Here is a 12,319-nt window from a genome sequence, read left to right as displayed (position 1 = left end):
TTTAATAGTAATCTGTTATCTTAAGAAATGACACTTTCCATTTTCTAATTTTGCAAATATTAAATCTTTTCTTTCTAGACTATTAACTCTTTAAGGACAAGATTTGTGTCTGACTTTCTCTGAATTCCTTCAGTATTTTATACAGTATAAATATGGAGCCGGGCGTGGTGGCGCACGCTTGTAATCCCCGCGCTTGGGAGGCAGAGACAGGAGGATCGCGCAGGTTCGAAGCCAATCGTGTGCACTGGCTTAGGAGACCCTGTTTCCAAATAAAAATATAAAATAGATCTGGGAGTGTAGCCCGGAGGTTGAAGGGCTTCCAGGAACCCCAGTACCACCAAAAATAAATAAATAAATAAGGAATACGTGAATAAAATTTTAAAGTATCTTAGTGTTCATTATATTTGTTTCATTTATTATAATTTATCAGTAGATAATTATATTTGTTAATAAGTTATCAATTAAAAAGAGAAAGTTTAACCTTTTTAATCATTGAACTTTTTAAAGTGTTTGTTATGCTTGTATTCACAGCCCCATGCAATCATTCGTCATACCATTAGATCTACAAACAGGAATGCCAGAGCTGAACGGACAGCTTCAGAAATAAATTGTATGTTTTTGTTATACATTTCCTATTGATGGTTTTGGAGGATTGAGCTGGGTATTCTTGTATTTTTTTTATGTAATAAAATCTCAGACCAGTGGAGGCTATGTATCATACCTTAACATATCGGGATAACTCTAAACTGCAAGTTACTTTTTTGGCTTTGTGTTCATTGCAAAAAGAAAATTAAGAAAAAATTTAACTGCACATAATCACATCACTCAAAGCCAATTCATAGTTAATATTTTGCCGAATTTCCTTTTATGATTCTTCATGTGTATTTTACATGGCTGAATTTATATTGTACATAAAATTTTACTTTAATATAAAGATATTTTCTATATGTTAGCATAGCTTTTATAACCATTATGTTTAAAGGTTACATCATGTTGCAGTGGTTGATACATTGTGGATAGATGCTTTTTTCATTTGTGTCATTTTCAGTTTTCATAGATTACTTGAATCTTTTCTAAAACAAATATTTAAAAGGAAAGACTTTTTTATTTAATAAGTTAATCATTGACAGATAAAATAATTTGTATCAACAATGTTACTTTACCTGCATTAATTTAGAACAACAGGTTGGAAAGAAGTTTTAAGCATGGGTTTATTGACTTAAATGTATACTTGCTTCAAGTGATATAAAGTAGTTTAAGATACAAAATGAAATATGACTAACAAAATACACAGAATTGTAAACCATAATCATAGAAAATAATTGACTAAATATTTGGGCCAATTAGAATTATTTCTAGTAAATGTCTTACTTGCCAAGTCTCAAATGAAAATATTTGTGGCTTTTTAGATATAGGTTTAGAAATCTGAGTTTCTGGAGCACTAGAGTGGCCTTCACATAGCATTTGTTTCAATCAGGACTTTTGATAGTTAAGTCAGTAATTTCAAGATTTATTGGTCTTTCATAGTGCCCAAATTGCATTCTTCTTATTATAAAATCTGAAATGAACTCTGGACTTCAGATACCAGATTTAAAAAGTAGTGAAGTTGGTGTTCCTTTATAAAGCTGTATTCTTTATTTTATGATATTTCTATTAATGTGGTAAATTTATCTTTTATTTTATAGGCATATCTAGCCGGGCTTTTTTGTCTTTAGTGCTACAAAGAATTTTCCTTGGTTTCTTTATTGTAGTTTTAATTTTGTTTTAAATATTTAAATCTGGTAAAAGTATTTGATAGAAGGTACAAAGTATAGATTCAGCTTTAGTTTCTCTAGATTACTACCCATTTGTTTTAAGGCTGTTATTAAAAATTTGATCTTTCTACTCATAGATTTGATATACTTTATTATTATACTAAATTACCATATTTGAGGGCTCTTCCTGGAAATTCTATCCACTTACAATAATAGGTCTGTTTATATATCAGTATTCTATTTTTTATTTATTTTTTATTTTTGGTGGTACTACGGGTGGAACCCAGAGGCTTTCTACTTCCAGGCTATACTCCCAGAACTATTTTATATTTTATTTTGAAACAGGGTCTCACTAAGTAGCCGAGGCTGGCTTCGAAGCTGTGTGATCCTCCTGTCTCAGCCTCCCAAGCACAAAGATTACAAGCGTGCGCCACCACGCCTGGCTTATTTTTTATTATTTTATCTGTTAAAATCTGTTAGGACTATTTCTCTTCCTACTCCCTGAACACACACACACACACACACACACACACACACACACACACACACATCTTATTGCTGTTCTTTTTTATTATAATATTTGGCTGTTACATTTTCCCCACATAAAAAATCAGCATATCTACTTTAAAGAATTCCTAGTGTTTTTCCTGATATATTGTTAATTTATATATTAACTTTGGGAAAATTGACATTTTATAATATTTTCTTAACCAAAATAAGCTTTTTCAGAGATAAGTTAAAGATTTAGTTTCTATGAGTCCCCAGAGTACTAAAATTCTCATAAAGTAAACTCTGTATGCTTCAAGTTCCACAGACAGGAAGTATAGTTGGAGATAATTTAATTGATGACTTGACTGTAAAGTTTCATTAGTTGGCTCTGTTCTGTCTTTTGTTTCAATTTTTAAATCAAGCTGGTAGCTTCTATGGTATAAAATGCTCAAATCTTAAGTATCCTGTATGTGAATTTTTAAAAATACAAACATATGTAACAACCATGAAGTTCAAGGTATAGATTATCTCAACCTCGGAAAACTCTCTTGCTCCTTAGTCACTGCCCTCCTCTGTTATACTCTCCTCTCCCCTTCTACCCAGGAAAAATCACTATACTGATCTCTGTCACCATGAGATATTTATTTATTTATTTATTTAGCGGTACTGGGGATGGAACCCAGGGGCATTCTACCTCCAAGTTATACCCTATTTTTATGCTTTATTTTGAAACAGAGTTTCACTAAGTTGCAGAGGGCCTAAGTTGCTGAGGCTGGCAGCAAACGCCATGAGATTTTTTTTTATCCTGATCTTGACCTTCAGGCAAATGGGATCATGTGATATGTACCATTTGTACCTGGTTTCTTTTGCTCTACATATCTGTGAGAGTTATTCATGCCACATGTAGCAGTAGTTCATTCTTTTTACTGTAATATAATATTCTCTTGCGTAATTATGCCACGATTTATCCATTCTTCTGTTGATGGGCATTTGATTTGTTCCAGTTGGAGTTTATATTTATTAAGCATTCCCACTGTGGTTTTTTGCGGTACTGAAAATTGAACCACATGATTAATTATTACCAACCTAGTTTAATCAGTCTAAGATGACAAGGCACCAACAAAATCAGGCTTGTGATCTTTTATAGTAGGGAGAAAATATACCAGCACCATTCAGCATCTCATCAAACACAGGAAAAGATAGAGTATCGGATTTTGAAGAGAGTAGAGTTCAGATGGGATTTAGGTGATGACTTAAAGAAAAGTAGGGATGTGTATGAAAAGGTGAACGCCTGGTCTATGCTAAAAAGTAGCCCTAGAAGTATTTTTTCTTGAGACTTTGAGTTGTTGTATGCCTTTGTTTGAAGCTGAACATCTGGGTTGGAAATCAGGTTTATTTCTCTATGTCAGTGATTCCTATCCTCTAAATAGGAATAGAATGATTGATTATAATGATTATGATTTCACACAGGATAGTTTCTAACAGACTAAAAATTTAGAGTGAGGTTTCCTGGTAAGAAAGCAGTAAACCTCACAAAGGGGCTCATTATATGAAACTTTACATATGCAGAATATCCTTGGGGGAAGTGCCATTTCTTATTAACTTTGCTTTTGGGTTTGTGTCTGTCCTAGCCAGATGAATTTTGCCAGGCAGAGTTCTTTACTTTCTCATTCTGATCCAGATACTAGCCAGATTGCCTAATTATTAAGATTGTCATATCAAGTCAGTTCATGGCTCAATCCAATTACCTAAGTAACTACGTGATTACAAGGAATTGACTCCAAAGGAAGATCAGAGGAAAGTGACTACAAGCCCAGTACTGGGCTTAATGTATGATTTTAGCTGACTTGTGAGTAAATGTCAGCCAAGTGTTAGACTCATCCAAGGAACAAGGCTGAAGAGAGCAGTGTTAAAAATAAGGCTCTACAAGTACCATAACTAAGAGGCGACAGGTATCTGCCAACCATCTGAAACCTTCAGCTGTCAAGGAGGGAGGAAATGTGACTAGGAAAATGATGTGCACATTAAATGTGATTAAGATGCAGATTAAAAACACAAGAGTCAGGGTCCCTGGGCATCTTGTTCATGTTCTACTGCATATAGCTATCTGTTTAGTCCAAAAGACAGCATGGAGGCTCGAAAAGACTGGCATGGAGGCTGCCTTCTTTTTGTAGTTGTTTGCTTCATTTTAGTCAACATTTTCACCTCTGACACCCAAAGATCTGACACACAAAACTTAGTATTTTGTCTAGAGAGATAATTAGAGATTCCCAGGTAGACAACACAAGCTCAGATTTTTATATTGGAGATTGAACTCAAGGGCATTCTACCTCCAAGCTACACTCTCAGGCCTTTTAAAATTTATTTTGAAACAGGGTCTCACTAAGTTACTGAAGATGGCTTCAAACTAGCAAGCCTCCTGTCTCAGTCTCCCAAGTACTAGGATTACAGGTATGCACTACCATGCCCAGATATAGCAGTATACAGCTATAAAAAGTAAATATAAAAAATAAATAAATAATAGGGCTGGGGGAGTAGCTCAGAGGTAGAAACCCCAGTACTTCCAAAAAAAAGTTCTATGTGCTTTAGGAAAGAGTAATAAACCATCTTTTCTCTGCTTTAAAGAATAGTTTACGTAAAATAATTTACTATTTGAATATTTAGCATAATTCTGAAATCAATCTGACCAGGCCAAATAAAACACAAAGTAAAATATAGTATTAGAATCCTAAGCATCATTATGGCATTTAATTTGGCAGAAATCATTTGTTATTTGTAGATGATTTATAGATTCTTTTTCTTAGTTCTGCCATGCAGCTGTAGCTTAAATTAGTCTTGAAAAAGAACCTGTATCATAGAGAAAATCCTTAAAGTTTTTTCTTAGTCATCTACTTTTGATGAATTCTTAAAATTTTTTTACACAATAAGTAATTCTTAATTTTCTAATTTCAATTAAACTGACATGTGGGGAAATCCCAAGTCATTACTTTCTTTTGTAGTTTAAAAATATAGATTTTTGTCATTTTTCCCTTCTCTCCCTCCTACCAATACACAAACTTCTGATTAGATTTATGAGGTTGATTGGCTTAATCTTTAAGACACTAAGTTCATAAATATCTTTTACATATTTTGCAGTTGACAAATTGCAGTTTGAACCTCCTCTGAGAAAAGAAACAGAAGCACGGGATGAAATGGTAAGAATTATGACTCAAAATTTGAGGAAATTTAGAGTTATGTATACTTGAAGAAACAAAGTATATACTCTTAAAAGTTTATTTTGATAAAATATTTGGTACACCAGAGTTTGAGATGTTGATAATTAGGTGTATTTTGAACTAAGTACAACATAATACACTATTTTAAATATTCATTTTGACTCTTCTGAGTCTTTTGAAGGATTTACATGAAGTTATTAAACATTAAATTAAACATTGAATTAATCAACTTGAAGCCCTCAGGACTCTTTATTACCAATTCTATTAGATCTGTAATAAATACATTTTTATATTACCTTAGTAGTTTTAGAAATTACCTTGGCTAGCACAAAGATACAAACCTGTCCTTGGGAGGCTGAGACAGGAGGATCGCGGGTGCAAGGCCAATGCATGATAACTTAGTGAGATCCTATTTTAAAATTAAAATGGGCCTGGAGTACTGAGGATTAAACCCAGAGACATTCTACCTCTGAGCTGTACCCTAGTCCTGTTATTTTTAGTTTGAAACAGAGTCTAACTAACTTGATGAGGAAGGCCTCAATCAGTTGCTGAAACCGGCTGTGTACCTATGATCCTCCTATCTTAGCTTCTGAAGTACTGGGCTTACAAGTATGTTTCTATATAATAAATTCTTAACTTTTATGCTATAAGAAAAAGTAGCAGTACTAGTAAATAAATGATAATTTAATAATATGTATTTAGTTCTCCATGCTAATGAATTAGTGATGTAAATAATTCAAAGGTTTTTTGTTTTTGCTTTAGAATATACTAGCATTAGGGAGGATTTATAATGCCACATGCCTATAATCCCAGTACTTGAGAAGCTGAGATAGAGTCACAGGTTCAAGGCCAGCCTCAGTAACTTAAGGAGACCCTAAGCAATATAGCAAGACCCTGTTTCTAAATAAGTAAATAGATAGATAAAGTGCTGGGGGTAAATAAATCAAAGTAAAAAGCTTGAAGGTAGGTTGCCCTGGACCCAGTCCCCAGTCCCCAGCCCAAAGTAAAAAAGAATATACTGCATATTGGTAAAGAGGGCTTGTCATATTTAAAACTAAATTTGTTTGTGGAATTTCTTAGTTTCTGTCAACTGATGAGTCATTGACCTAAATATGTCAAATAACAAGGCAAATCTAGCTGGATACTTAGAAATTGATTGAATGCAAGACATTAACAATCATGACACTGAAGTTTTCCTTGAATCAGATAAAATGGTTGACATCTCTAAGTAATAAATAGTATGGCTAATGCTAACATAGTTGATATCTATAAAAGTAACATTTGATACTACATTTTAATCTTCACAGAGCGTGTCATCAGACCCAAACTTCATGTTACAGTGGAATCCTTTTGTTGATGGTGCAAATACTGGCAAGTAAGTTATTTCTAACTTATGTAAGCTTTATTTTACTTGGTTACATAAAACAGTATTTGGTGGAGGGTAATTTATCTTAATAAACTTTAATTTTCATTCTTAAAAAGTTGTTAATATAAAGGTTCTTGCTTTCTTTAATGTCCAAAAGCATCATGTACTTATTATTATGGATTTTGTTTTTCTTCTAATCAGAATATACTGTATGTAATGGCATTCTTTTGAAAGATAAATCACATGAATCATGAGGAAAAATTACTGTAGTAGAAGTCAGAAAGCCCCAGTTTTATCTCTTCATTGTAGTTTCTTCATGTTCTACTTCTGTCTTCCCTCAACAATGAAGGGCCTGCCTTCAATTAGTTGTTTACCTATTGTGCATTGTAGTTACATAGACACCTCTTTGGAATACAGATTCAGGGTCCCACATTAGGCCTAAAGGTCTTAGAGTGGCAAACTTAACTTAGCCTGTGGGTTAGATCTGACCCACTGCCTATTTTTTGTACAATTTCTACATCAAGAATAGTATTTACAGTTTTTGTGGTTGAAAAAAATTAACAGAAGAATTATATTTTGTTACATATGAAATTTCGATTTAAGTGTTCATAAATAAAGATTTATTAGAATACAGCTATGTTAGCTGAGCATGGTGGTGCATGCTTGTAATCCCAGCGCTTGGGAGGCTGAGACAGGAGGATCACACAGGTTCAAAGCCAGCCTCAGATACTTAGTGAGGCTCTCAGCAACTTAGTGAGACCCTATTTCCAAATAAAAATATAAAATAGGTCTGGGAGTATAGTCTGGAGGTAGAAAGGCCCCTGAGTTCCACCCACAGTAACACACACACACACACACACACACACACACACACACACACACACCCAAAAAAAAAAAAAAAGAATACAGCTATGTTACCCAGGTGTGGTGGGACACGGTTGTAATCCCAGTAGTTGGAAGGCTGAGACAGGAGGATCCAGATTTGCAACCAGCCTCAGCTACTTAGGTTCTCCTCTGCAATTTAGTGAGACCCTGTTTCAAAATAAAGAATATAAAATAGGGCTTGGGGTGTACCTCAGAGGTAGAATGTCCCTGGGTTAAACTCCTAGTACTGCCAAAAAGTAATAATAATAATACAATTATGTTCATTAGCTATGTATGCCTACCTAGAATTGCTTTCACATTATAGCTGCAGAGTTATGGCTACTGTATGCTTTCAAAGTCCAGTATAGCCAATTGCAGAAAGAAATTGTCAACTCTTATCATAGAATAAATTCTTTTTTTTTTTTTTTTTTTTTTTGGTGGTACTGGGGTTCCTGGAAGCCCTTCTACCTCCGGTATACACTCCCACGGGCTACACTCCCAGACCTATTTTTTTTAACATTTTTATGTGGAAACAGAGTCTCTTAAGCCAGCGAGGCTGGCTCCGAACCAGCGCGATCCTCCTGTCTCCGCCTCCCAAGCGCAGGGATTACAAGCATGCAGCACCACGCCCCGCAGAATAAATTCTTTAAGACTGGAATCTTAATCTCCAAAGCTTCCCAGTTTATTACAAAGTCCGTGCATCAGCACGTTTGACAACTAGGCTAAATCAGTGCTTCTCAAATTTTGAGAGGCATACTGATCACTTGAAGATCTTGCTAATATGTAAATTCTGATTCACTAGACCCAAAGATCTCAAGTGATGCCATTGTCACTGGTCTGAGGACCATACTTTGAGTTGCAAAGGGTTTGATGATATAGCTACTTGAATGCTATGGGTTCCAAAATTGTGAGTTTATTGTGCTTTGTTTTGTTTTTTACTTTTTGCTTTGGTGCTGGGGATTGAACTCAGGGCCATTCATATGCTAAGCATGCTCTCTACCACTGAACTACACCCCTCACCTAAATTTATCTTTTATACCAATAAGTTCAGTTTTTTGTTTTGTTTGTCTGTTTTTTGTAGTACTAGGGGTGGAACCCAGGGGCATTCTACTTCTGAGCTATACTCCTAGCCCTATTTTATTCTTTTGAAACAGGGTTTCACTAAGTTGTAAAGGCTGGCCACAAACTTGCAATCCTCCTATCTCAGACTCCCAAGTACTGGCAATTGCAAGCACACCACCACACCCAGCTTAGTTCAATTTTAATTGCACACTAAATATAGCAAAGTATAGCTATAAAGTAATAAAAGACTGTTCATCTACTTTATAAAATTTCTATTTTGTGATTACTACTATAACAATCTGACAATATGAGATCTTAGGCATTCCTAAAGGTATTACACTCTATCGTGATCTTTGTGTTTTATATAGAGAAGATTTTAGTGCATAATTAATAGTGTCATTGTTTTATGTTATGATCATTTATTACCATCTAAATTGAATTTTTCTCTTTTGTATTAGATCAACCTCAAAACGTGCAGTACCACCTCCCCTACCTCCTAAGGTGAGATACTTAAAAATTTTAAACAATAAGTCCTGTTTAAATAAATTTTAAAAGTAATTTTATTGACTTTTTTCAATTTTTCTTATATTTTAGACCAATATAATTTTCTTTAGAAGGGGAAATATGAAAATAAAAATATGTAGTAAAAATTTTGTGACAAATAGACTATTCTTAATAGATATTTTAAAAAGAAAAGTAGGTTATTGCTCATTTGAGAGAATACTTGTCTGTATGAAGGGAAGTTAATAAAAAGCTCATCATTTATCATCCCCATTTTTTACTACATTTTGACATTTCGGTCGTCATACTTCATTAAGTCATCGTCATTGTTTGTTTCTGGTTATTTAATATTTTGTGGGCTGAACATGTTTGCCCACACCTGTAATCCCAGTACAGGGAGGCTGACACAGGAGAGTAGCTCATTTGACCACAGCTTCAACAAAGTAGCAAGACTCTTTCAAAACAAAAAATAAAAAGTGCTAGGGATGTAGCTCAGAGGTAGAATGTCCCTGGGTTCAGTGACACACACACACACACACACACACACACACACACACACACACACATTGTGGGTTGTTTATATAATGTTTTGATTATAAAAAATTTTGCCAATTTTTTCACTGGGGCTGACTAAAAATCACATGTTCAAGCCAGGTGTTGTGGTGTATGCTTTCAATCCTAGTACTTGGGAGGCTGAGATAGGAGGATCACAGGTTTGAGGACAGCTTCAGCAAGTAGTGAAACTCTCAACAACCTAGTGAGACCCTGTTTCAAAATAAAGATCAAATAGGGATAGGGGTATTGCTCGGAAGTAGAATGCCCTTGGTTTCAAACCCAGTACCAAAAAAAAAAAATTCACGTGTTCATAGTTGTATTAGGACAGTAACTCAATTCTTACTTTGTTTACTTAGTGTAATTTTTGTTAGTGCAGTGATTAAACTATACAAAAGAAGGAAAAGAGGTGTATTACCTACCTTCTAAAGTCTTTGATGCCTAATGACCAAGTTTTTTAATCCCAATTTGTAAAAGTGCTTTCTTGTCTTCTTATCACTAGCCAAGGATAAACAGTTACCCTGAAGACAGCCTCCCAGATGAAGAAAAGTCATCTACCATAAAACGTTTCCCTGATTCAGAGAACAGAGCTCCCCAAGTCCTCAGAAGACAGAGTAGCCCAAGTTGTGGTCCTGTAGCAGAGACTTCCTCTATGGGTATGGCTAGCAGTGTCAGCAGCCCTCGAGCACATACGGCTAGATACTGTGATCTGGGTAAATAATTCATAGTGAAAGAAGGCCATTTTATTCCTGTTTTAGAGAATATCTTTTTTCTTTAGTCCTATTTCAGTTTAAAGCTTTGTGAAGATTCTTTATTAGATTCAGCCTACTTCAACCCTAATTTGATCCCTTATTAAATATTATAGACTCTAGAAGGATGAATGCATATTCCTGCCCTACAGAAGTTTGAAAACTATAGCAGAAATTGTACCTATATACACATAACATTAGAAAAGACAGCTTGAAGCAAGGTGTGGTGGCGCAGGTTTCTAATCTCAGTACTTGAGAGGCTGAGACAGGAGGATCACAGGTTTGCATCCAGCCTCAACAATTTAGTGAGGCTCTCCACAATTTAGTGAGACCTTATTTCCAAATAAAAAATAGGGCTGGAGATGTAGCTCAGAGGTAGAACACCCCCCTCCTTTCTTAGCCCTTAGTACCAAAAAAAGGAAAGAAAGGGGGGGGGGAGAGCAAGAGGGAGAGAGGAAAGAAAGAAGGAAGGAAGGAAGGGAGGGAAGGAGGGAGGGAGGGAGGAAGGACATCTCATGTGAATGTCTTTTAAAATTATAACTTTATAACTATATAAAGCTATATATAGCTGTATATAAAATTATAACTGTATAATAGAAGACCAGAGATTTCCAAGAGAGGACAGAATGGAGAAAGAGGAAGTGGGCTCTTGCAGGGTAGTAAAAGCCTTGATGAGCCTTTAGTTGTTGGAGCCAGTCCTGACAGCATTCTTGGAGAATAAGAAAGAATGAGTAAATGCACTGAGGCACGAAAATCTGAATTTTGTTTGAAACAAGATTCTAGTATGGCATAATATTTAAAGAGAAGGTAGGAGTGAAATTGTTGTTTGAATTTCAATAATGAGAGGTCTTGAAAGGTCTTGAGTGTCTAGTCTTATCAGTGTCAAGTTTGGTTTCATTTTCCCTCACACTGTGGAAAGACATTTGTTGTTTTCATGGATAAAGAGTGCTGCTAAAGATGCTGTTTAGCCTCTGTAGAAGCCAGAGAATGGCACCGAATGTACATCAACTCATCTGACAGTAGAAAATACTATCCCCTAAAGTATTACCTAGAAGGAATACAAGTATTGGGGGAAGGAGAAATTATTTTTCAAAGAATGTATTTACTTGTGTGGTCATTGATTTTTAACTATGATTCTCTTTAGGAAATGGTGATGGTATTTCAAAGCTGATGAGTGAAAATACAGAAGGATCAGCACAAGCACCACAGTTACCACGAAAAAAGGACAAGCGAGACTTCCCTGTAGGTACAAGAGGCATTTGGCAATTAGTTGTAACTAATACTGTGGATGGGGTGGGGAAATAGTCTATGTAATTTAAGAATTTGAATAACCAGCCTGGCTTGGTGGCACACGCTTGTAATCCCCGCGCTTGGGAGTCTGAGACAGGAGGATCATACGAGTTTGAAGCTAGCTTCAGCTATTCAGTGAGGCTCTCAGCAACTTAGTGAGACCCTGTTTCCGAATAAAATATAAAATAGGCCTGGGAGTATAGCCTAGAGGTAGAAAGCCTCTGGGTTCGACCCCCAGTACCACAAAAAAAAAAAAAGAAGAATTTGAATAACTGGAGCAGGCGTAGTGATGCATGCCTGTTGCCTGAGCTATGTGGCAGGGTGATACTGAAGGATTGCTTGAGCCCAGGAGCTTCGGACCAGCCTGGATATAGTGAGTCTCCATCTCTTTAAAAAATAATTTTTGCCAGGCGTGGTGGCGCACGCTTGTAATCCCTGCGCTTGGGAGGTGGAGACAGGAGGACCGCGCAGGTTCGA

At 35.6% G+C, this 12,319-nt stretch overlaps 1 protein-coding gene across 1 annotated transcript in view; it reads left to right on the top strand.

Moving 5' to 3' along the window:
- Positions 1–12,319, top strand: part of MAP4K5 (mitogen-activated protein kinase kinase kinase kinase 5) — a gene marked incomplete at both ends in the record, with an annotated part of 107,851 nt that overhangs the window by 64,607 nt on the left and 30,925 nt on the right. Inside the window, 6 exons of the mRNA XM_080708081.1 lie at positions 532–610; positions 5,379–5,437; positions 6,766–6,833; positions 9,209–9,251; positions 10,306–10,459; positions 11,697–11,794. Coding sequence (XP_080564207.1) covers positions 532–610; positions 5,379–5,437; positions 6,766–6,833; positions 9,209–9,251; positions 10,306–10,459; positions 11,697–11,794 — 501 coding nt within the window. The remainder of the gene's footprint in view (positions 1–531; positions 611–5,378; positions 5,438–6,765; positions 6,834–9,208; positions 9,252–10,305; positions 10,460–11,696; positions 11,795–12,319) is intronic.

The sequence above is a fragment of the Muscardinus avellanarius genome, assembly GCF_963383645.1.
Source record: "Muscardinus avellanarius genome assembly, chromosome: 12".
Classification (NCBI taxonomy): domain Eukaryota; kingdom Metazoa; phylum Chordata; class Mammalia; order Rodentia; family Gliridae; genus Muscardinus; species Muscardinus avellanarius.
Note: the sequence above shows the minus strand (reverse complement) of the source record. Positions and strands in the feature narration are given on the sequence as shown.